General features: G+C 38.6%; 3 protein-coding genes across 3 annotated transcripts in view; all 3 read right to left on the reverse strand.

Annotated features, from left to right (window-relative positions):
• Window positions 1-889: 889 nt before the first annotated feature.
• Window positions 890-3,208, reverse strand: LOC122975979 (tripartite motif-containing protein 16-like). The gene has a single exon (XM_044344206.1). The coding sequence runs from the start codon at window positions 2,567-2,569 to the stop codon at window positions 890-892; it is 1,680 nt and encodes a 559-aa protein (XP_044200141.1). The 5' UTR covers window positions 2,570-3,208.
• Window positions 3,209-8,578: 5,370 nt separating this feature from the next.
• LOC122976722 (tripartite motif-containing protein 16-like) lies at window positions 8,579-11,960 on the reverse strand. Its single transcript, XM_044345374.1, has 2 exons — window positions 9,656-11,960; window positions 8,579-8,634 (listed from the first exon to the last, which is right to left on the reverse strand). The coding sequence occupies exons 1-2, from the start codon at window positions 11,319-11,321 to the stop codon at window positions 8,579-8,581; spliced, it is 1,722 nt and encodes a 573-aa protein (XP_044201309.1). The 5' UTR covers window positions 11,322-11,960.
• Window positions 11,961-15,435: 3,475 nt separating this feature from the next.
• The window catches only part of LOC122976029 (reticulon-3-B-like), an 11,365-nt gene continuing 165 nt past the window's right edge, over window positions 15,436-26,635 (reverse strand). The window contains exons 1-8 of the mRNA XM_044344280.1: window positions 26,310-26,635; window positions 23,156-23,306; window positions 23,010-23,066; window positions 20,189-20,327; window positions 20,016-20,085; window positions 19,887-19,933; window positions 17,530-17,588; window positions 15,436-15,617 (exon numbers count right to left, since the gene is read on the reverse strand). The exon at window positions 26,310-26,635 is cut by the window's right edge and continues 165 nt beyond it. Coding sequence (XP_044200215.1) covers window positions 15,569-15,617; window positions 17,530-17,588; window positions 19,887-19,933; window positions 20,016-20,085; window positions 20,189-20,327; window positions 23,010-23,066; window positions 23,156-23,306; window positions 26,310-26,406 — 669 coding nt within the window. The 5' untranslated portion in view covers window positions 26,407-26,635 and the 3' untranslated portion in view covers window positions 15,436-15,568. The remainder of the gene's footprint in view (window positions 15,618-17,529; window positions 17,589-19,886; window positions 19,934-20,015; window positions 20,086-20,188; window positions 20,328-23,009; window positions 23,067-23,155; window positions 23,307-26,309) is intronic.

The following is a 26,635-nucleotide window of genomic DNA, read 5'->3' on the forward strand; positions in this document are numbered from 1 at the left end:
CAGTGCTGAGTTATTCTGCAGGAATTTAATTATAAGTTTAATTTGTGTGAAATCGTCAAATCTCTGGTTAATAATTACCAACAATCTGATACATTTATAATATATAAATATATAAATATGGATGAATGAAAGGAAATTGGTTGAAATGGAAATAAAATGTGCTGCAGATGTTCTGCTGTTGGTAGACGAGCTGATCATGACCAACGATATTTAGTCCAATCAGACAGAAAACAGTAAAATAAATAAACTCTCATTTTAGTTTCACATTTTCTCCAGAAGCTTTGAATGACATCCTGAGATGAAGACAGAAGAAAATACTTTGCTCACTGTTGAAAAAACATCTTTATTGATTATGTAAAGCTTCAGATTGTTCACACATCCAGTCAGTAAAGTCTGTTAAATGACTCCTGTTCAATGATTTCATGTTCAGATTCACTTCATCCACACAATCAGTTAGTTTAACCCAGAATGTACAACAACATAATAAATGATTATTATCATGATAATTACAGTTTGATTGGATGTTTCTCTATGAATTTATAAAGTGATGAGATCAAATACATCAATACAAACATGAAACTAACATTTAGAACAAAGAGAAGTTTATATTTTCATCTGAAGAAACGTCAGTGAAGGTAAAAGACGTCATCATGAGCAGCGATAGCCTCCATGGATAAAAACACACAGCAAAAAGTCACATTTAAAGAAACTGAAAACATCAACAGAACAACAAATGAAAAGAAGAAAGTGTTGATAATCCCAGTTTGATTGACAGCTGATCTCTGTGCAGTTCAGAAACACCACAGCAACGAGCTCTCAGAAACAATGGAGACAAAAACATGAAGAATTACAACAGAATCTGACACATGAAGTCTGAAATGACTTCTGTCTATTTCAGTTCACAGAACTCAGCTGTGTCTCCATAATAAGGATAATAGAAATAAAGTCCAGCATAGAGAGGCTGAGTGAATGTGGTCTGGACTCTGTGGAGGAGAGTCATGGTTTCAGAGACGCTGTAGAAGGACAGAATACCTGCTCTGTGATCCAGGTACACTCCTACTCTGGAGGAAACAGGACCTGAGACGGGAGTTGAGATACTGTTGAAGAAAAATGTATAACTGTCAGTGTCACAATATAACATCCAAGATTTGTTATTGAATCCAAATCTACATTCATTCAAGCCTCCTGCTCTGCTGATATCCTTGTATGAGACTGCTACACCAACTCCCCCCCCGCTCCTCTCCACCTCCCAGTAACAATGTCCAGTCAGACTCTCTTTACTCAGGACCTGACAACATCTAGTGAATCTGTCTGGGTGACGAGAATAAAGCTGGTATTGACTCGTTCCTTCTGCTTTTCTGTTCCCGTCAGATAATAACAGCTGTGTGTGTGCTGTGTTTGGATCCAGTGTGATTTCACGTGAATATCTTAAGAACTCAGCTCTGGTCTTGGGTTCTGTTTCTGACAGTAAAACGTCCACAACAGTCACTGTCAGTGAGATGTTTGTCCATTTCTCCGTCAGGATGTCCTGTAGTTGATCTCTGAGCTCTGACACAGCTGCTGTCACATCCTCAAAGTATCTCAGAGGACGGATATCGATGCTGGATGAGTCTGTAGATGCACTGAGTTGTGACAGTGAGGGGTAGTTGTGTAGAAACTGGTTGTGATCCTCTGTGTATGAGAGCTTCTTCAGTTCAGCGTCTTTCCTCTTCAGCTCAGTGATCTCCTGCTCCAGCTTCTCCTGAAGCTCTTTGACTCGACTCACTTCAGTTTCCTGCTGGGATCTGATCTGCTGCTTCACATCAGAGCTTCTTTTCTGGATGAGACTGATCAGCTCAGTGAAGATCTTCTCACTGTCCTTCACTGCTTTATCAGCAGAGCGACTGACGGCCTCCACCTCCTGTTGAAGCAGCTTCACATCTTTCTCTCTGTCCTGGATTCTCTGCTGGATGTTTTGTCGACTCACCTCGAGCTCTCTCTGCCTCTCAGTCCTTTCTGCTGCAGCTGAGACTGTGTCGTGGCCTTTATGTTCCTCCACAGAGCAGAGATAACAGATACTCTGCTGATCAGTACGGCAGAACATCTTCATCACCTCATCATGACGAGAGCAGATGTTCTCCTGGAGCTTCTCCGAGGGGTCGACCAGCTTGTGTTTATTAAATTTAGTTGATTCAAAGTGAGGCTGGAGGTGTTTCTCACAGTAAGAGACGAGACACTGCAGACAGGACTTGAGGGCTTTCAGCTTCCTCCCAGTGCAGACATCACAGGCCACATCTTCAGGTCCAGCATAGCAGTGATCAGCAGGAGCAGCTTGGAGTCCAGTCTTCTTCAGCTGCTCCACTAAAGCTGCTAACATGGTGTTTTTCACCAGGACAGGCCTCGGTGTGAAGGCCTGTCTGCACTGAGGGCAGCTGTAGATCTTCCTCTCATCCTCTCCATCCCAGAAGCTTTTAATACATCTCATGCAGTAACTGTGTCCACAGGGAATAGTCACCGGATCCTTCAGTAGATCCAGACAGATCGAACAAGAGAAGGTTTCTCGGTCCAGCTGAACTCCTTTCTGCGCCATTTCAGCTCTCAGTGGCAACGACTGTCTGAGTTTCGCTTCCTGAGAAGTGAAACAACTTTGAGCTCTGATCTAACAACATGTGTCTCTGCAGTGAATTCAGCCTGCAGCTCTTATACTGCACTACATGTTGGTTCCACCCATCTGCAAACTGTAGATCTGAAGGGGAGGGAACCAGGAGATATGAGGACAGAGTGGAGCTTGTTGTGTTTGAGAGCAGGAAGGAGAGGGAGGGGTTAAGTTTTAAAGAGATACTGTGTGTTTCACCCTGTTTTGTAGCTCAGCTCTGCTTCCTGGTGCCAAAGTGTTTTTTGGGATCTGAGATGACTGTTTATTTTCATCCTATCGGTACAGTATTAAAGCTTTATTGATCATTGTGAAGGAAACGTTTCACATTAAAAGCATCAACATGAAATAAAACCTGCTTCAAACACACTGTGCTCCACTGGAACTTCAGTAGCTGTTAACACAAACTAAGATTATAAACCTGAACGCTGTGAATAAAACTGTAAGTTGTTTTAAGTTGATATAAAGGAGGGAAAACTAAAGTAAAGCAGCTGAATGAAGGTCTGTGGCTGATTATGTTTATATATTGATTTATTTTAATGGAATTATTGACTGATTTTATTTGGTGCTCATGTTGAGGTGAAAGTTTATTTAATAAAGGCTTATAAATATATCAACTCATAAATAAACAGGCAGATAATAAAGAATATATAAACCATCAATTTACAAACTGTAATTTTAGGAGATTTAAGTAGCAGCAAATCAGATCTCAGTAACACTGTGATCCAGATTAATATATCAGATTTCTAAACCTTAAATCTTAAAACACAGTGATGATAGAAAGATCAACATCTAAAGGAAACTACAAACCTAGAAATCCCGTAAGGACGGAAACAACTCACATTAGAGAGGGATGGGAATAAAAAACAAAACAAAATGGCTTCTTGTGGTCTCCTCCGCTGCCCTCTGCTGGCGAACTGCTGCGGTGGATAAACTGGAGGACCAGAGGCACGAGGACGTGTTGCTGGACTGTGTGTGCACGTGCTCAGGTACAATCACAGGTATCTGAACATCAGTCATCTGCTCTGCTGCGGAGGGTTGTGGGCGCTGTCTGTCTACTGATGCTTTTTATCCAGGAAGTCATTACATATGACTCTTCACTGCTAGCAGTTCAAACGTTATTTTCCTTTGCTTGCAATTTTACCACAAAAAGAGCAAATAGAACATCGCTTGTATCGCAATTTCTGCAGAATTCTGCAGGAAAGTCACTTTGATTTTCTGCTCTTTGATACTCGTGTTGCTCTCCGTCACTGTATATCTATTGTACTGAACATGTATGGAAGTTAACGCCATCTTACTGCACAATCAGAACTACATCTATAGGAATGAAGAAGAAGAAAATCCTTTGCAGGCCGTTTAAGGCCAAATATTTAAACAGAAGTTAGACCATAAAGGCTTTTCTCATGTATGAAACTGCACCTGTAGACTTTAAAGCTCTCTCTCTGTCAAATATGTGCGATGTCATTAAAGGCTTTTAAACTTTACACCATGTTTGTTTGTTGTCCTTCCTGTTGGAGAGTGTTTGGATCAAAACAAGCCTCAGTTAAAGTATTGCAGTAAAAGTACATAAGTATTATGAGCTTGATGTAGTTAAAGTATTGCAGTAAAAGTACATAAGTATTATGAGCTTGATGTAGTTAAAGTATTGCAGTAAAAGTACATAAGTATTATGAGCTTGATGTAGTTAAAGTATTGCAGTAAAAGAAGCAGCGGCTCTGAATCCTCCAGCTGTTTGTTATTAAAGATCAACCTGCTGATCCACCTTCTACTCACTGTTACTGTTTACAAGCGGAAGTTAGTTTAAGTATTGCAGTAAAAGTACATAAGTATTATGAGCTTGATGTAGTTAAAGTATTGCAGTAAAAGTACATAAGTATTATGAGCTTGATGTAGTTAAAGTATTTCAGTAAAAGTACATAAGTATTATGAGCTTGATGTAGTTAAAGTATTGCAGTAAAAGTACATAAGTATTATGAGCTTGATGTAGTTAAGTATTGCAGTAAAAGTACATAAGTATTATGAGCTTGATGTAGTTAAAGTATTGCAGTAAAAGTACATAAGTATTATGAGCTTGATGTAGTTAAAGAATTGCAGTAAAAGTACATAAGTATTATGAGCTTGATGTAGTTAAGTATTGCAGTAAAAGTACATAAGTATTATGAGCTTGATGTAGTTAAGTATTGCAGTAAAAGTACATAAGTATTATGAGCTTGATGTAGTTAAAGTATTGCAGTAAAAGTACATAAGTATTATGAGCTTGATGTAGTTAAGTATTGCAGTAAAAGTACATAAGTATCATGAGCTTGATGTAGTTAAAGTATTGCAGTAAAAGTACATAAGTATTATGAGCTTGATGTAGTTAAAGTATTGTAGTAAAAGTACATAAGTATTATGAGCTTGATGTAGTTAAGTATTGCAGTAAAAGTACATAAGTATTATGAGCTTGATGTAGTTAAAGTATTGCAGTAAAAGTACATAAGTATTATGAGCTTGATGTAGTTAAAGTATTGCAGTAAAAGTACATAAGTATTATGAGCTTGATGTAGTTAAAGTATTGCAGTAAAAGTACATAAGTATTATGAGCTTGATGTAGTTAAGTATTGCATTAAAAGTACATAAGTATTATGAGCTTGATGTAGTTAAAGTATTGCAGTAAAAGTACATCAGTATTATGAGCTGGATGTAGTTAAAGTATTGCAGTAAAAGTACATAAGTATTATGAGCTTGATGTAGTTAAAGTATTGCAGTAAAAGTACATAAGTATTACAAGCTTGATGTAGTTAAAGTATTGCAGTAAAAGTACAGAAGCAGCGGCTCTGAATCCTCCAGCTGTTTGTTATTAAAGATCAACCTGCTGATCCACCTTCTACTCACTGTTACTGTTTACAAGCAGAAGTTAGTTTAAGTATTGCAGTAAAAGTACATAAGTATTATGAGCTTGATGTAGTTAAAGTATTGCAGTAAAAGTACATAAGTATTATGAGCTTGATGTAGTTAAAGTATTGCAGTAAAAGTACATAAGTATTATGAGCTTGATGTAGTTAAAGTATTGCAGTAAAAGTACATCAGTATTATGAGCTGGATGTAGTTAAAGTATTGCAGTAAAAGTACATAAGTATTATGAGCTTGATGTAGTTAAAGTATTGCAGTAAAAGTACATCAGTATTATGAGCTGGATGTAGTTAAAGTATTGCAGTAAAAGTACATAAGTATTACAAGCTTGATGTAGTTAAAGTATTGCAGTAAAAGTACAGAAGCAGCGGCTCTGAATCCTCCAGCTGTTTGTTATTAAAGATCAACCTGCTGATCCACCTTCTACTCACTGTTACTGTTTACAAGCAGAAGTTAGTTTAAGTATTGCAGTAAAAGTACATAAGTATTATGAGCTGGATGTAGTTAAAGTATTGCAGTAAAAGTACATAAGTATTATGAGCTTGATGTAGTTAAGTATTGCAGTAAAAGTACATAAGTATTATGAGCTTGATGTAGTTTAAGTATTGCAGTAAAAGTACATAAGTATTATGAGCTTGATGTAGTTAAAGTATTGCAGTAAAAGTACATAAGTATTATGAGCTTGATGTAGTTAAAGTATTGCAGTAAAAGTACATAAGTATTATGAGCTTGATGTAGTTAAGTATTGCAGTAAAAGTACATAAGTATTATGAGCTTGATGTAGTTAAAGTATTACAGTAAAAGTACATAAGTATTATGAGCTTGATGTAGTTAAGTATTGCAGTAAAAGTACATAAGTATTATGAGCTTGATGTAGTTAAAGTATTGCAGTAAAAGTACATAAGTATTATGAGCTTGATGTAGTTAAAGTATTGCAGTAAAAGTACATAAGTATTATGAGCTTGATGTAGTTAAAGTATTGCAGTAAAAGTACATAAGTATTATGAGCTGGATGTAGTTAAAGTATTGCAGTAAAAGTACATAAGTATTATGAGCTTGATGTAGTTAAAGTATTGCAGTAAAAGTACATCAGTATTATGAGCTGGATGTAGTTAAAGTATTGCAGTAAAAGTACATAAGTATTATGAGCTTGATGTAGTTAAAGTATTGCAGTAAAAGTACATAAGTATTATGAGCTTGATGTAGTTAAAGTATTGCAGTAAAAGTACATAAGTATTATGAGCTTGATGTAGTTAAAGTATTGCATTAAAAGTACATAAGTATTATGAGCTTGATGTAGTTAAAGTATTGCAGTAAAAGTACATAAGTATTATGAGCTTGATGTAGTTAAAGTATTGCATTAAAAGTACATAAGTATTATGAGCTTGATGTAGTTAAAGTATTGCAGTAAAAGTAGTGGTTTGGTCCCTCTGACTGATATATTATTATATATGACATCATTAGATTATTAATAGTGAAGCATCAGTGTTAGAGCAGCATGTTACTGTTGTAGCTGCTGGAGGTGGAGCTAGTTTACACTACTTTATATACAGTTAGCTAGTTTAGTCCAGTGGTTCCCAACCTAGGGGTCGGGGCCCCTCCAAAGGGTCAGCAGATAAATCTGAGGGGTGGTGAGATGATTAATGGGAGAGGAAAGAAGAAAAAACAAAGTTCTGATACACAAATCTGTTTTCAGTTTTTGGACTTTTTCTCTAATCTTTGATTTTTGCTGAAATATTGGATCATTTGAACATTTATTGAAATGAAAGCATGTGAGAAGTTTAGAGGGAAAAATCACTATTTGGTGGAGCTGTTAACAACTCATAGACATGTGAAATGTGACCCCGACTACACACTGCTTTTTGTAAGACGTCAAAAGCCAAAAAGGTTGGAAACCAATTTGACAAACATCGAACCGTCTACCGTTTTATTTCATTTTTACTGTTTTTGTTTTTTTTTTTTTTAAATCATGTTGTTTGTTGATGCTGTTTGTCCTCATCAGCTGTCCTGTGTTGTTTTTAACACTATGTGGTGAAGCCAAAGACGTTTCCACAATCTAACTAACTAAATAACTAATTAATGACTTAAAGCACTTTGACACCATTTACCATGATGAATGACAGGATGCATTCTTATTATCATGGTGTGTTTTAATTGGTTTAAAAACATGTTTTTGACTAAAACTGCAGACAGACCGAGTGGAGGAGCTTTAACCTCCACTACATCCCTGGTTAGCAGGATGAAGGCGCCCTCTTGTGTCCTGCATCAGTTTTCAGATTTCAGTTGTTGACCTGCTGTGATGTTCACTGCAGGAAGACGTGTAAAAACTCCACTGAGCCTTTAACAGCTTCAAACAACATCAGTAAAGACGGATTTTAATATCTGTAATATCACACTGTGTCAGTTTGTTGACAGAAGTCACATCCTGTAACACTGACGCTGCATTCAGGTCACATGGGAAAGATGGGAGAGAAGAGTTTCCAGTCTGCAAATATTATTCACATCAGCTTTCAGGTTGTAAACAGAACTTGTGAAAGTGAGATTTGATGCTGCAGGCTGTGATTTCTCTGACTTCTGTGACCAGATGTGAATAATTATATGTTCAGTTTATAGTTTAATCATATTATGACTGGACTTGATGGAGTCCACATGTGTTTAATTTAGTGTTGATGTTCAAATATGAGTTTTTTAGTAAAAACTGTAACACTGTAAACTTCAGCAAACATCTATTACGGCGTCTTCACGGCTTCAAACTGGAGTCAACATGTTGTTTCCTTCTGATGTTTATTACGATTGAACTGAACTCAGCGTCTCATATGTGCAGAGTTTTGATCAAATGATTCCTGAATGACTTCTGCAGTAGAAAAGGTGGAGTAACGTTACCTGTGATGGTTCAATAAATCAATCACAGCTGTCAGGAAACTAATCACCACTGTTTTAGATGCATTTCTTTGCTGCTGATTAATATAAATGACTAAAACTCTTCAGCACAGCAACAAAATCAGTCACAAGAAGTTTTAATCAAGTCTGGATTTAAACTTTACAAACTCGTCTTCATCGAACTCTGAACGACACTAAACTCTCAAACTTCACAGTGAAAGAGTTTCTGGCTGAGTGTGAACAATATTATCACGTGACGTACTGATTGATCACATGACGGAACAACCAATCAGAGATATGGATCGGCCCGACATCTGCTGTATTGTACATTTATTTAAAACATCCTTACAGTGCTGAGTTATTCTGCAGGAATTTAATTATAAGTTTAATTTGTGTGAAATCGTCAAATCTCTGGTTAATAATTACCAACAATCTGATACATTTATAATATATAAATATATAAATATGGATGAATGAAAGGAAATTGGTTGAAATGGAAATAAAATGTGCTGCAGATGTTCTGCTGTTGGTAGACGAGCTGATCATGACCAACGATATTTAGTCCAATCAGACAGAAAACAGTAAAATAAATAAACTCTCATTTTAGTTTCACATTTTCTCCAGAAGCTTTGAATGACATCCTGAGATGAAGACAGAAGAAAATACTTTGCTCACTGTTGAAAAAACATCTTTATTGATTATGTAAAGCTTCAGATTGTTCACACATCCAGTCAGTAAAGTCTGTTAAATGACTCCTGTTCAATGATTTCATGTTCAGATTCACTTCATCCACACAATCAGTTAGTTTAACCCAGAATGTACAACAACATAATAAATGATTATTATCATGATAATTACAGTTTGATTGGATGTTTCTCTATGAATTTATAAAGTGATGAGATCAAATACATCAATACAAACATGAAACTAACATTTAGAACAAAGAGAAGTTTATATTTTCATCTGAAGAAACGTCAGTGAAGGTAAAAGACGTCATCATGAGCAGCGATAGCCTCCATGGATAAAAACACACAGCAAAAAGTCACATTTAAAGAAACTGAAAACATCAACAGAACAACAAATGAAAAGAAGAAAGTGTTGATAATCCCAGTTTGATTGACAGCTGATCTCTGTGCAGTTCAGAAACACCACAGCAACGAGCTCTCAGAAACAATGGAGACAAAAACATGAAGAATTACAACAGAATCTGACACATGAAGTCTGAAATGACTTCTGTCTATTTCAGTTCACAGAACTCAGCTGTGTCTCCATAATAAGGATAATAGAAATAAAGTCCAGCATAGAGAGGCTGAGTGAATGTGGTCTGGACTCTGTGGAGGAGAGTCATGGTTTCAGAGACGCTGTAGAAGGACAGAATACCTGCTCTGTGATCCAGGTACACTCCTACTCTGGAGGAAACAGGACCTGAGACGGGAGTTGAGATACTGTTGAAGAAAAATGTATAACTGTCAGTGTCACAATATAACATCCAAGATTTGTTATTGAATCCAAATCTACATTCATTCAAGCCTCCTGCTCTGCTGATATCCTTGTATGAGACTGCTACACCAACTCCCCCCCCGCTCCTCTCCACCTCCCAGTAACAATGTCCAGTCAGACTCTCTTTACTCAGGACCTGACAACATCTAGTGAATCTGTCTGGGTGACGAGAATAAAGCTGGTATTGACTCGTTCCTTCTGCTTTTCTGTTCCCGTCAGATAATAACAGCTGTGTGTGTGCTGTGTTTGGATCCAGTGTGATTTCACGTGAATATCTTAAGAACTCAGCTCTGGTCTTGGGTTCTGTTTCTGACAGTAAAACGTCCACAACAGTCACTGTCAGTGAGATGTTTGTCCATTTCTCCGTCAGGATGTCCTGTAGTTGATCTCTGAGCTCTGACACAGCTGCTGTCACATCCTCAAAGTATCTCAGAGGACGGATATCGATGCTGGATGAGTCTGTAGATGCACTGAGTTGTGACAGTGAGGGGTAGTTGTGTAGAAACTGGTTGTGATCCTCTGTGTATGAGAGCTTCTTCAGTTCAGCGTCTTTCCTCTTCACCTCAGTGATCTCCTGCTCCAGCTTCTCCTGAAGCTCTTTGACTCGACTCACTTCAGTTTCCTGCTGGGATCTGATCTGCTGCTTCACATCAGAGCTTCTTTTCTGGATGAGACTGATCAGCTCAGTGAAGATCTTCTCACTGTCCTTCACTGCTTTATCAGCAGAGCGACTGACGGCCTCCACCTCCTGTTGAAGCAGCTTCACATCTTTCTCTCTGTCCTGGATTCTCTGCTGGATGTTTTGTCGACTCACCTCGAGCTCTCTCTGCCTCTCAGTCCTTTCTGCTGCAGCTGAGACTGTGTCGTGGCCTTTATGTTCCTCCACAGAGCAGAGATAACAGATACTCTGCTGATCAGTACGGCAGAACATCTTCATCACCTCATCATGACGAGAGCAGATGTTCTCCTGGAGCTTCTCCGAGGGGTCGACCAGCTTGTGTTTATTAAATTTAGTTGATTCAAAGTGAGGCTGGAGGTGTTTCTCACAGTAAGAGACGAGACACTGCAGACAGGACTTGAGGGCTTTCAGCTTCCTCCCAGTGCAGACATCACAGGCCACATCTTCAGGTCCAGCATAGCAGTGATCAGCAGGAGCAGCTTGGAGTCCAGTCTTCTTCAGCTGCTCCACTAAAGCTGCTAACATGGTGTTTTTCACCAGGACAGGCCTCGGTGTGAAGGCCTGTCTGCACTGAGGGCAGCTGTAGATCTTCCTCTCATCCTCTCCATCCCAGAAGCTTTTAATACATCTCATGCAGTAACTGTGTCCACAGGGAATAGTCACCGGATCCTTCAGTAGATCCAGACAGATCGAACAAGAGAAGGTTTCTCGGTCCAGCTGAACTCCTTTCTGCGCCATTTCAGCTCTCAGTGGCAACGACTGTCTGAGTTTCGCTTCCTGAGAAGTGAAACAACTTTGAGCTCTGATCTAACAACATGTGTCTCTGCAGTGAATTCAGCCTGCAGCTCTTATACTGCACTACATGTTGGTTCCACCCATCTGCAAACTGTAGATCTGAAGGGGAGGGAACCAGGAGATATGAGGACAGAGTGGAGCTTGTTGTGTTTGAGAGCAGGAAGGAGAGGGAGGGGTTAAGTTTTAAAGAGATACTGTGTGTTTCACCCTGTTTTGTAGCTCAGCTCTGCTTCCTGGTGCCAAAGTGTTTTTTGGGATCTGAGATGACTGTTTATTTTCATCCTATCGGTACAGTATTAAAGCTTTATTGATCATTGTGAAGGAAACGTTTCACATTAAAAGCATCAACATGAAATAAAACCTGCTTCAAACACACTGTGCTCCACTGGAACTTCAGTAGCTGTTAACACAAACTAAGATTATAAACCTGAACGCTGTGAATAAAACTGTAAGTTGTTTTAAGTTGATATAAAGGAGGGAAAACTAAAGTAAAGCAGCTGAATGAAGGTCTGTGGCTGATTATGTTTATATATTGATTTATTTTAATGGAATTATTGACTGATTTTATTTGGTGCTCATGTTGAGGTGAAAGTTTATTTAATAAAGGCTTATAAATATATCAACTCATAAATAAACAGGCAGATAATAAAGAATATATAAACCATCAATTTACAAACTGTAATTTTAGGAGATTTAAGTAGCAGCAAATCAGATCTCAGTAACACTGTGATCCAGATTAATATATCAGATTTCTAAACCTTAAATCTTAAAACACAGTGATGATAGAAAGATCAACATCTAAAGGAAACTACAAACCTAGAAATCCCGTAAGGACGGAAACAACTCACATCAGAGAGGGATGGGAATAAAAAACAAAACAAAATGGCTTCTTGTGGTCTCCTCCGCTGCCCTCTGCTGGCGAACTGCTGCGGTGGATAAACTGGAGGACCAGAGGCACGAGGACGTGTTGCTGGACTGTGTGTGCACGTGCTCAGGTACAATCACAGGTATCTGAACATCAGTCATCTGCTCTGCTGCGGAGGGTTGTGGGCGCTGTCTGTCTACTGATGCTTTTTATCCAGGAAGTCATTACATATGACTCTTCACTGCTAGCAGTTCAAACGTTATTTTCCTTTGCTTGCAATTTTACCACAAAAAGAGCAAATAGAACATCGCTTGTATCGCAATTTCTGCAGAATTCTGCAGGAAAGTCACTTTGATTTTCTGCTCTTTGATACTCGTGTTGCTCTCCGTCACTGTATATCTATTGTACTGAACATGTATGGAAGTTAACGCCATCTTACTGCACAATCAGAACTACATCTATAGGAATGAAGAAGAAGAAAATCCTTTGCAGGCCGTTTAAGGCCAAATATTTAAACAGAAGTTAGACCATAAAGGCTTTTCTCATGTATGAAACTGCACCTGTAGACTTTAAAGCTCTCTCTCTGTCAAATATGTGCGATGTCATTAAAGGCTTTTAAACTTTACACCATGTTTGTTTGTTGTCCTTCCTGTTGGAGAGTGTTTGGATCAAAACAAGCCTCAGTTAAAGTATTGCAGTAAAAGTACATAAGTATTATGAGCTTGATGTAGTTAAAGTATTGCAGTAAAAGTACATAAGTATTATGAGCTTGATGTAGTTAAAGTATTGCAGTAAAAGTACATAAGTATTATGAGCTCGATGTAGTTAAAGTATTGCAGTAAAAGTACATAAGTATTATGAGCTTGATGCAGTTAAAGTATTGCAGTAAAAGTACATAAGTATTATGAGCTTGATGCAGTTAAAGTATTGCAGTAAAAGTACATAAGTATTATGAGCTTGATCCAGTTAAAGTATTGCAGTAAAAGTACACAAGTATTATGAGCTTGATGTAGTTAAAGTATTGCAGTAAAAGTACATAAGTATTATGAGCTTGATGTAGTTAAAGTATTGCAGTAAAAGTACATAAGTATTATGAGCTCGATGTAGTTAAAGTATTGCAGTAAAAGTACATAAGTGTTATGAGCTTGATGTAGTTAAAGTATTGCAGTAAAAGTACATAAGTATTATGAGCTTGATGTAGTTAAAGTATTGCAGTAAAAGTACATAAGTATTATGAGCTTGATGCAGTTAAAGTATTGCAGTAAAAGTACATAAGTATTATGAGCTTGATCCAGTTAAAGTATTGCAGTAAAAGTACACAAGTATTATGCGCTTGATGTAGTTAAAGTATTGCAGTAAAAGTACATAAGTATTATGAGCTTGATGTAGTTAAAGTATTGCAGTAAAAGTACATAAGTATTATGAGCTTGATGTAGTTAAAGTATTGCAGTAAAAGTACACAAGTATTATGAGCTTGATGTAGTTAAAGTATTGCAGTAAAAGTACATAAGTATTATGAGCTTGATGTAGTTAAAGTATTGCAGTAAAAGTACATAAGTATTATGAGCTTGATGTAGTTAAAGTATTGCAGTAAAAGTACATAAGTATTATGAGCTTGATGTAGTTAAAGTATTGCAGTAAAAGTACACAAGTATTATTAGCTTGATGTAGTTAAAGTATTGCAGTAAAAGTACATAAGTATTATGAGCTTGATGTAGTTAAAGTATTGCAGTAAAAGTACATAAGTATTATGAGCTTGATGTAGTTAAAGTATTGCAGTAAAAGTACATAAGTATTATGAGCTTGATGTAGTTAAAGTATTGCAGTAAAAGTACACAAGTATTATGAGCTTGATGTAGTTAAAGTATTGCAGTAAAAGTACATAAGTATTATGAGCTTGATGTAGTTAAAGTACTGCAGTAAAAGTACATAAGTATTATGAGCTTGATGTAGTTAAAGTATTGCAGTAAAAGTACACAAGTATTATGAGCTTGATGTAGTTAAAGTATTGCAGTAAAAGTACATAAGTATTATGAGCTTGATGTAGTTAAAGTATTGCAGTAAAAGTACATAAGTATTATGAGCTTGATGTAGTTAAAGTATTGCAGTAAAAGTACACAAGTATTATGAGCTTGATGTAGTTAAAGTATTGCAGTAAAAGTACATAAGTATTATGAGCTTGATGTAGTTAAAGTACTGCAGTAAAAGTACATAAGTATTATGAGCTTGATGTAGTTAATGTATTGCAGTAAAAGTACATAAGTATTATGAGCTTGATGTAGTTAAAGTATTGCAGTAAAAGTACACAAGTATTATGAGCTTGATGTAGTTAAAGTACTGCAGTAAAAGTACATAAGTATTATGAGCTTGATGTAGTTAAAGTATTGCAGTAAAAGTACATAAGTATTATGAGCTTGATGTAGTTAAAGTACTGCAGTAAAAGTACATAAGTATTATGAGCTTGATGTAGTTAAAGTATTGCAGTAAAAGTACATAAGTATTATGAGCTTGATGTAGTTTAAGTATTGCAGTAAAAGTACATAAGTATTATGAGCTTGATGTAGTTAAAGTATTGCAGTAAAAGTACATAAGTATTATGAGCTTGATGTAGTTAAAGTATTGCAGTAAAAGTACATAAGTATTATGAGCTTGACGTAGTTAAAGTATTGCAGTAAAAGTACATAAGTATTATGAGCTTGATGTAGTTAAAGTATTGCAGTAAAAGTACATAAGTATTATGAGCTTGATGTAGTTAAAGTATTGCAGTAAAAGTACATAAGTATTATGAGCTTGATGTAGTTAAAGTACTGCAGTAAAAGTAGTGGTTTGGTCCCTCTGACTGATATATTATTATATATGACATCATTAGATTATTAATAGTGAAGCATCAGTGTTAGAGCAGCATGTTACTGTTGTAGCTGCTGGAGGTGGAGCTAGTTTACACTACTTTATATACAGTTAGCTAGTTTAGTCCAGTGGTTCCCAACCTAGGGGTCGGGCCCCTCCAAAGGGTCAGCAGATAAATCTGAGGGGTCGTGGCAACAGATCTTTCCTCTCACCTGCGTCTGTGTGAGCTATAAGTTTACAGTTTGTGCTGACGACAGGAAGTGAAGGGGCTGATGGGAATTGTGGTTCAGTGTGGAGAGAAGGAGAGAGTCTTTAGAGAAAAGTGAAATGATCAGACCGCTGCTGTGTTGTTTTGTTATCAGTCAGATTTTATTACAACACTTTGACAACAAACTGAGACTCAGGTGATTGACAGGTGAGTCACTGACTAACGGGCCAATCAGAGGAGAGGGGGGAGGAGCCACAGCGTGTCTGAAGGTTACTCAGCTTTGGCTCTTTTCACAGCTCCTGGTAACCTGTCCTGCAGCCTGCACACACACACACGTGCACACACACACACGCACACACGCACACGCACACACACACACACACACACACACACACACATTATTATATATTATTTAGATATTAAAGAGGAACTTGTTTACACTGTTTACATAAAAGTCGATAAACTCTTCAAGTAAAGTCGATAAAAACATGTGACCCTGTTTGTTCAATGTTATATTTTACACTGTATTACACATTTTACAATCACTGTAAAAAAGAAAATTGTAAAAAAAAATCAAACAGTAATAACGGAAAATAATCATCTCATAAAAACACAGTAATTTCTGTCATTAAAATACAGTTTATATCTTTAATTTTACATGTAATATTGTTGTATTTCTTTGCTTTTTATTGATTAATAAGTGTATATCCACCTCCAAAAACTATTAAATCTCCTATAAAAATGTGCTGACAAATACAAATAATCAGGCTTAAAACAACAGAAATGTACTGTTATAAACTGAGTTGAATTGCATGATTTTATGTAAACTTTCTATATAAATTATATATTTAAGGTAATAAAATTATAAACCACCGAAAAAACATTTGATTCACCTTTTTAAAAAGGTCAAAATATTGTTGTAAAAGAGGTAATCAGGTTTATAATTGCATCAGTAACAATAATTTAACAATTATATAGTAATAAATATATTTAACAGTTACTGATCATGTGACTGCAGCGTCCCAGCAGCCTTTGCTGCATGTTGCATCATCTCACTGTTCAATAAAGGCAACAATGCCAAAAAATAATAATCTTAAAAGAAATATTAAGATCATTTTTTTTTGCTTTTAATATCAATAATATATCTTAATATTCCTGTTGTTAGCACAGAATAAAACATAAACATTAACATCTCTCATATATTTATTTATATTTTAATATCACTAATTATTTCTATCATTTCTTTTGTGTTTGTAATGTTCATATTTCTGCATCTGTCTTATTGTTGTGTGAAGCACAGAAATATGCAATTTAACAATTATTATCATTATTCCAACTCTGGTGAAGAGAACTGTGTTCACCAGGTGCACATGTGACAGGATGACATCACAGTGACATCACTGAAAAGAAATCTGAACACACCTGAACTCACCTGAACACTCCTGAACACACCTGAACACACCTGAACTCACCTGAACTCACCTGAACACACCTGAACTCACCTGAACTCACCTGAACACACCTGAACACACCTGAACACACCTGAACACTCCTGAACACTCCTGAACACACCTGAACTCACCTGAACACACCTGAACACTCCTGAACACACCTGAACACACCTGAACTCACCTGAACACTCCTGAACACACCTGAACACACCTGAACTCACCTGAACTCACCTGAACACACCTGAACTCACCTGAACTCACCTGAACACTCCTGAACACTCCTGAACACGCCTGAACACACCTGAACACTCCTGAACACACCTGAACACACCTGAACTCGCCTGAACTCGCCTGAACGCGCCTGAACACGCCTGAACTCACCTGAACACACATGAACACACCTGAACACACCTGAACTCACCTGAACTCACCTGAACACTCCTGAACACACCTGCAATCAGTCTGTACTGACACACGTGTCCTGTTTAATTACTGGCAATAAATAACAAATAAAGTGTTTTACATCATCTGGATGAATGGGATGACTGTGATGTCACTGTGTCACTGTGATGTCACTGTGATGGTGCTGTGATGTCACTGTGATGGTGCTGTGATGTCACCGTGATGTCACTGTGATGGTGCTGTGATGTCACCGTGATGTCACTGTGGTGTTACTGTGATGTCACTGATGTCACTGTGATGTTACGTGTTCCCTGATCTCAGATATGAACTCAGTTATATGAACAAAGTTCAGTTTTTCAGCTTCTGACGTGAACTCACTTCTGCAGCGTTTCCTCCAATTTGGACCGAATCATCTCCATGTGCCGATCAATCTGTGTCTGAACACACACACACACACACACACACACACACACACACACACAGTCAGACGATTTGTCTCTATACTTGTCCTGTTAGATCTTAGTGCTGCATTCGACACAATTGACCATAAAATCCTTTTGCAGAGACTGGAACATTTAATTGGCATTAAAGGAACTGCATTAAGCTGGTTTAAGTCCTATTTATCAGACCGATTTCAGTTTGTACATGTTAATGATGAATCCTCCATGAAGGCAAAAGTTAGACACGGAGTTCCACAAGGTTCTGTACTTGGACCAATTCTATTCACCTTGTATATGCTTCCTTTAGGTAATATTATTAGGAAACACTCCATAAATATTCATTGTTATGCAGATGATACCCAATAATATTTATCAATGAAGCCTGATGAACCCAATCAGTTAACTAGACTCCAAACATGCCTTAACGACATAAAGACCTGGATGACCTGCAATTTTCTGCTACTAAACTCAGATAAAACTGAAGTTATTGTGTTTGGCCCTAAACACCTTAGAAACACATTATCTAATGATAAAGCTGCTCTGGATGGCATTACCCTGGCCTCCAGCACCACCGTAAGGAATCTGGGAGTTATCTTTGATCAGGATATGTCCTTTAACTCCCACATAAATCAAATCTCAAGGACTGCCTTTTTTCACTTACGTAATATCACAAAAATCACATCCTGTCCCTAAAAGATGCAGAAAAACTAGTTCACACATTTGTTACTTCTAGGCTGGATTATTGCAATTCCTTATTATCAGGCTGCCCTAACAAGTCTCTAAAGACTCTCCAGCTGGTCCAGAATGCAGCTGCACGTGTTCTGACTAAAACTAGAAAAAGAGACCACATTTCTCCCATTTTAGCTTCACTGCATTGGCTTCCTGTAAAATCTAGAATAGAATTTAAAATCCTTCTCCTAACTTACAAAGCCCTTAATGGTCAGACACCATCATATCTTGAAGAGCTCATAATACCGTATTATCCCACTAGAACACTGCGCTCCCAGTATGCAGCTTACTGGTGGTCCCTACAGTCTTTAAAAGTAGAATGGGAGGCAGAGCCTTCAGCTATCAGGCTCCTCTTCTATGGAACCATCTACCGGATTCAGTCCGGGGTGCAGACACCCTCTCTATGTTTAAGAGTAGGCTTAAAACTTTCCTTTTTGATAAAGCTTATAGTTAGGGCCGACCAGGCTCACCTTGGATCAGCCCTTAGTTATGCTGCTATAGGCCTAGACTGCTGGGGGACTTCCCATGATGCACTGAGCTCCTCTCTCCTCCTCCTCCTCTCCATCTGTATGCATTCATGTAACATCAATGCATGTCACTAACTTTGCTTCTTCCCCGGAGTTTTTTTTTGTGCTTTCTCATCTCACAGGGACCCCTGGGTTCTGGGCCGATCCTTCGCAGTCCTTCACAGTCCTGTTGGCGTCCTTCCCTGGCTGTTGCTATTGTTATTGTTATGATTGTTGTTCTCCTGTCCCCCCTCCCCCTTTCCCTCTCTCTTTCTCTCTCTCAACCCAACCGGTCAAAGCAGATGGCCGCCCACCAAGAGCCGGGGTCTGCTTGAGGTTTCTACCCGTTAAAGGAGTTTTTCCTGCTGCTGTCGCCAAGTGCTGCTCATGGGGGAATTGTTGGGTCTCTGTAAATTAGTGAGTTCGGTCTTGACCTGCTCTATGTGAAAAGTGCCTTGAGATGATTTCTGTTGTGATTTAGTGCTATATAAATAAAAATCGATTGATTGATTGAATAAGTAAATAACTACAAAATAACGATGGCACACTTTTATTTCATAAATTATAAACGCTAATCTTTTAAATAACAGGCTTCACTGCAACACAGGAGTGACCACGAATAAAATGGGGATTTACTGAAGTGTTTTTGTAAACGTTCTTCTATTTTATGTTTCCTGAACACGGACAAGTGATGCGAGTGTGAAAAGACACTTGATGGAACCGTCTGTTGAGAGTCTGTTTCTGTCTGTCGGACATTCTTTGACATGCAGCTGAGTTAAGCTTGACCTTTAACCTGCCACAGAGCAGCTAGTTCTGCTGACTGAGTTACCGTGGTTACCATGGTTACTGAGGTGGGACTCATATAAGCCGCAGTGATGGAACGAACTCTCACTTAAATTAATGAGGCTTATCGAAATAAGCCAGAATATCCCGTTAGCCAGCTTGATGGAACTCCCCCCAGTCCGCTCTGATTGAAGCTTTGTGACGTTTCTGCTGTTTGTATGTTGCTGATGATGCAGGTGTTTCTGATATTTTGTCCACCTGATGAAGGTAAACATACCTTTCTCTTCTGGTAGATGAGTGGTGTTGTGAAGAAGATGATGTCGGCTGCAGAGAGAAAGGCAGCGATAGTTTACTGTTTACTGCAGATCAATCAGTTTAATCAATAGTCAGTAAGAAGCAGACTTACCGAGGATGAGGATGGTGATGCCATTAAAGACAGCTCCAACATATGTCATCACCCACATGACAGCAGCCAGCTGAAACAAACAAACAAACAAACAAACAGCAGCCTTCAGAGTGGCTCAGATTGCTTGTGTCGACTTTATGATGACATGAGACGAAGAGCGGCACGCATCTGACCTTCAGAGAGTCCACCAGGTCCTCCACCAGCAGCAGCCTCCTGGTCTGACTGCTCAACCAGTTCACATGAACCAGAGACTGATCCGCCAGCATCCGGACCGTCTCCGGGGACAGAGAGATGTCCCGGTCCAGCAGAGACCTGACGGGAGGACAGACAGTCAGCCCCAGATCAGAATCATCATCCTCCAATCAAATCAATTACGTGAGAATCCATCTTCTCAGGCTTCAGGTTAGAAGCTTGTATCCGAACTAATCAGTGTCACGAATCCAGCTGCCTCGCAAAGTAAGACGTGATAGATGGTGACAGACAGACAGTTCATCCAATCAGCCCTTTTCCAAACACTTTCCATGGACGACTTCTCAGACGGTTCTGTGTAACAAACCATCTGAGAACAACCAGCTGCTATAAATCATCAAACAACCAACACTAATAACACAAATAATAATAAGAATATGTCAGACAATTCAAGCCATCCTAGGAGAAATATCACATTCTGTGACTGAAACAGCCAGATAAAAGGCCAATATGTTTACACGCTAACAATAAAAAGAAAGTATATATGCAAATATGAAGACCAATCATGTGCAAAACCTCCATAGAACATACAAATGCATAAACATCAATAATACACATATTCATAAAAAACAAGACACCAGAGTTCACACAATGCTGATGAAGCCTCTCGGCGCCAGATAAACCAGTATACAGAGTTTAATCTGGTGTCGCTGGCTGGATGAGTCATACTGAGCTCTATGACTAACCAGTTAGCTCAATGACTAACCAGTTAGCTAAATGACTGACCAGTTAGCTAAATGACTAACCAGTTAGCTCTATGACTGACCAGTTAGCTCTATGACTGACCAGTTAGCTAAATGACTGACCAGTTAGCTCTATGACTGAACAGTTAGCTCTATGACTAACCAGTTAGCTCTATGACTGACCAGTTAGCTCTATGACTGACCAGTTAGCTCTACTACTAACCAGTTAGCTCTATGACTGACCAGTTAGCTCTATGACTGACCAGTTAGCTCTATGACTAACCAGTTAGCTCTACTACTAACCAGTTAGCTCTATTACTAACCAGTTAGCTCTACTACTAACCAGTTAGCTCTATGACTGACCAGTTAGCTCTATTACTAACCAGTTAGCTCTATGACTAACCAGTTAGCTCTATGACTGACCAGTTAGCTCTATGACTGACCAGTTAGCTCTACTACTGACCAGTTAGCTCTATGACTAACCAGTTAGCTCAATGACTGACCAGTTAGCTCAATGACTGACCAGTTAGCTCTATGACTGACCAGTTAGCTCAATGACTGACCAGTCAGCTCAATGACTAACCAGTTAGCTCTATGACTAACCAGTTAGCTCTATGACTAACCAGTTAGCTCTATTACTAACCAGTTAGCTCAATGACTAACCAGTTAGCTATATGACTAACCAGTTAGCTCAATGACTAACCAGTTAGCTCTGTTACTAACCAGTTAGCTCTATGACAAACCAGTTAGCTCTATTACTAACCAGTTAGCTCTATGACTAACCAGTTAGCTATATGACTAACCAGTTAGCTCAATGACTAACCAGTTAGCTCTATGACAAACCAGTTAGCTCTATTACTAACCAGTTAGCTCAATGACTAACCAGTTAGCTATATGACTAACCAGTTAGCTCTATTACTAACCAGTTAGCTCTATGACTAACCAGTTAGCTATATGACTAACCAGTTAGCTCAATGACTGACCAGTTAGCTCTATGGCTAACCAGTTAGCTCAGTGACTCACCAGTTAGCTCTATGACTAACCAGTTAGCTCAATGACTAACCAGTTAGCTCTATAACTAACCAGTTAGCTCAATGACTGACCAGTTAGCTCTATGGCTAACCAGTTAGCTCTATGACTGACCAGTTAGCTCTATGACTAACAAGTCAGCTCTATGACTAACCAGTTAGCTCTATGATTAACCAGTTAGCTCAATGACTAACCAGTTAGCTATATTACTGACCAGTTAGCTCTATGACTAACCAGTTAGCTCTATGACTAACCAGTTAGCTATATTACTGACCAGTTAGCTCTATGACTGACCAGTTAGCTCTATGATTAACCAGTTAGCTCTATGACTAACCAGTTAGCTATATTACTGACCAGTTAGCTCTATGACTAACCAGTTAGCTCTGTATAGCTCTATAACTCAGGTTGTACTCTATAAATCAGGTTCTACTCTATAAGTCAGGTTCTACTCCATAGCTGTTTCTACTCTAGAACTCAGATTCTAATATAAAACTAACTTATATCTCAGGTTCTACTCTATAACTCTGGTTCTACTCTATAACTCTGGTTCTACTATATACCTCAGGTTCTACTCTATAAGTCAGGTTCTACTCTATACCTCAGGTTCTACTCTATAACTCTGGTTCTACTCTATACCTCAGGTTCTACTCTATACCTCAGGTTCTACTCTATACCTCAGGTTCTACTTTATAAGTCAGGTTCTATTCTATACCTCAGGTTCTACTCTATAAGTCAGGTTCTACTCTATAAGTCAGGTTCTACTCTATACCTCAGGTTCTACTCTATAAGTCAGGTTCTACTCTATAAGTCAGGCTCTACTATATACCTCAAGTTCTACTCTATAAGTCAGGTTCTATTCTATACCTCAGGTTCTACTCTATAAGTCAGGTTCTACTCTATACCTCAGGTTCTACTCTATAAGTCAGGTTCTATTCTATACCTCAGGTTCTACTCTATAAGTCAGGTTCTACTCTATACCTCAGGTTCTACTCTATAAGTCAGGTTCTATTCTATACCTCTGTGTGTGTCTTACTTGAATGGATGGCCTTCGTCTGACTTCTGGACAGCCTGGATCACAGATTTATAAACCCTACAGATAGGAAGCAGACGACTGTTAGGATGAAAACATTTCCTGTTTCCTGGTTTTAACTTCACACTGAGATGCCCCCCCCCCCCCACCTGAAGGTGATGGTGATACAGAGGCAGGCCAGCAGCAGGTAGGACACCACACTGATGACGGACAGCGTTGCCACGGAGACCAGAACCAGCAGTGACAGGCTGAATGCCGCCGCTGACTTCTTTGGTTGTTTCCAGTGGACGAGCTGTACGGCTGGAGACAGACACAGCGGTTGAGACACCGTTCACGCTGAACCCCCCCAATATGACCCCTGACACAGAGACACCGTTCACACTGAACCCCCCCAATATGACCCCTGACACAGAGACACCGTTCACACTGAACCCCCCCAATATGACCCCTGACACAGAGACACCGTTCACACTGAACCCCCCCAATATGACCCCTGACACAGAGACACCGTTCACACTGAACCCCCCCAATATGACCCCTGACACAGAGACACCGTTCACGCTGAACCCCCCCAATATGACCCCTGACACAGAGACACCGTTCACGCTGAACCCCCCCAATATGACCCCTGACACAGAGACACCGTTCACGCTGAACCCCCCCAATATGACCCCTGACAGTTTTCAGATTAGATTTGACTTTTTTAGATAAAGAGTGCTACAACATAAACAATCAATACTTTTACATATCAACACAACCAAGTCAGCTGTTTGTCATTGCTAACTTCTCATCTATTGTTTTTCCTGCTGTAAACGAGCTTCCATACTTTTCCTCCACAGCAGATAATCCAGCAAATAATCCGGTTACACAGATCACAAGTCATGTGGAGCTGATTAATGGGGTCGAGCTGCATACTGAAGTCATTGTTAACGAGACAAAAACAAACTGCGGAAACAAGACTTTGTCATGTTGAGCAAACAGAAATCGAGCAGAGAAGATGTGAAGTATTTATATTTTGTACATTTAGTCTTCACTAGAGATAAAGCAGAGAAAGGAAGAAGCAACATGATGTGATATTTTACAGACATGCAGGGACACAAAGTCCAGTTCAAACCAAACCCAGTCAGACCTGGTCACCCACCCTCTCACCACCCCCCCCCCAAGCAGCAGTAAGTAGATTGTGACAGAAACACAAAGATTTTAATAACACCGAGGCTGTCAGCTGACCGGGTTAGCTAACAGCAGGACAAAAGAGCTTTGTCACTGCTAACACGCTAACTAGGAGCTTCTGATGCTAACAGGCCAGTTAGCTGACCTGCTGCAGTGTAGCTAACATGTTAGGAGAAGGTAACTTGCAGATTAATTAACGGACAGGAGAGATAACTACACTTAAATAAACACCAGTTTGATAAATGGTAAATAAATAAATAAGTAAGAGGTTAGCTAACACTTAAATAACTAAATTACTTGCAGGTTAATTAACAACCTCAGAGAGATAACTGAGTATATTTAGATGAGCTAACGTGAACTAGCAGGTTCAATAGAAATGAGAGAAAACTACAGTTAAATATCACCAGTTTAGCTTGCTGGTTAAATAACTAGCAGGTTAGCTATCATGTTAGCTACAGGTGGGTTAACTTGCTGATGAATTAAATGTAATAAGTGTATATATTAAGTAAGGATGAATATATATATTTAGTTGAGCTAAAATGCCAACTAGCAGGTTAAATAGGAGGTTTAATAACTGACAGGAGAGAAAACTGCAGGTAAATAAATAGCAAGTTAGCAGGTTAGCTACCTGACAGGTAAATAAATAGCAAGTTAGCAGGTTAACTACCTGACAGGTAAATAAATAGCAAGTTAGCAGGTTAGCTACCTGACAGGTAAATAAATAGCAAGTTAGCAGGTTAGCTACCTGACAGGTAAATAAATAGCAAGTTAGCAGGTTAGCTACCTGACAGGTAAATAAGTATTAGGTTAACACTTAAACAAATGAGCAGTAAGCTATGTATGTGTGTGTGTTTATAGATATACTGATTATCTTGTTTAACTGAGCTGTTTGCACCTTATTATGACTCACTCCGGTCTTTTTTACTGCACTTTTATGTTTATTATCACATTTTTATATTGTGATATTCATTTATGCACTATAACACTTAAAATGTTTGATGTGTCCTGAACGACGTCTCATTCTGCTGTAAGTGTGTTTCACATCGTTATGGTTGGAATGAGAAAAGTGGAACTTGTATGTTAACATGAGCAGATAAATAATGAGCAGGTTAATAATGCTCAGGTAAATAACACACAGATAAATAATGAGCAGGTTAATAACAAACAGGTAAATAACACACAGGTAAATAATGAGCAGGTAAATAACACAGGTAAATAATGCGCAAGTAAATACTGAGCGGGTAAATAACGCCCAGGTAAACAATGAGCAGGTAAATAACGAGCAGGTAAACAAAGTGCAGGTAAATAACACAGGTAAATAACAAGCAGGTAAATAATGAGCAGGTAAATAACGAGCAGGTAAATAACACAGGTAAATAACACAGGTAAATAACGAGCAGGTAAACAAAGTGCAGGTAAATAACACAGGTAAATAACGAGCAGGTAAATAACGAGCAGATAAACAAAGTGCAGGTAAATAACGAGCAGGTAAATAATGAGCAGGTAAACAAAGTGCAGGTAAATAACGAGCAGGTAAATAATGAGCAGGTAAACAAAGTGCAGGTAAATAACGAGCAGGTAAATAATGAGCAGGTAAACAAAGTGCAGGTAAATAACGAGCAGGTAAATAATGAGCAGGTAAATAACGAGCAGGTTAAAGGGTCAGTCTGACAGAGGTAACAGTGAACACCTCAACACGTCCACACGACTGATTTAAACACGTCAACAAAGTAAATAAAAGATCAATTATGACGTCTGTGACGCGTCTGTCAGACTGAACCAACACCTGACAACCAATCAGCAGCTGAGCTCACTGATCAATCGATGATGTATTAGATATTGTGTCCTGATACATGAGGTCTGTTTGCTCAGGCGTGTCCATGACAACTGACTGAAGACCATGAGATACAGTAGAAAGCACTAGAAAAAGCAGGTAAGGGGACCTTGAGTTCAGATTGTGTCGATGGTGTTTTATTGATCCACAGTTTGAGTTTTGACCCTTCAGAAGACAAATAAAGCTTTGAGGAAATCATTGAAGGCAGAAGGTCCATTTATTAGCTTTTCTGGAGCTTTCAACCACTTTGATGTTAAACTGAATGCAACACGCTGAGCAGGATGAACAGGTGGTCCTACCTGAGGCTGTGAGGTCTCTGAATGAGGAAGAGGAGGAGTTGTTGGATGATGATGGTGATGAAGAGTCAGAGTGGTTGCTGCTGGTCGAATCAGCCATTTTCTTCTTCTTCTTCTTCTTTTCCTTTGTGTGCGGAGCTGAAGCTTCACTGCAGGTTTAACCTTCGAGCCTCAGTCTGAGCTGCTGCTGATGGAGGCTGTGATGATGTCACAACGGGGGTGTGGCTTACAGGGAGGGGCGTGGCCACATGTCAGAGGTTCAAACTTCAATATTTTAATCTGAATTCTGAGTATGTTCTTCATACTTCACGTCACTTTTGAAGTCAGTT

The sequence above is a fragment of the Thunnus albacares genome, chromosome 3 (assembly GCF_914725855.1).
Source record: "Thunnus albacares chromosome 3, fThuAlb1.1, whole genome shotgun sequence".
Lineage (NCBI taxonomy): Eukaryota > Metazoa > Chordata > Actinopteri > Scombriformes > Scombridae > Thunnus > Thunnus albacares.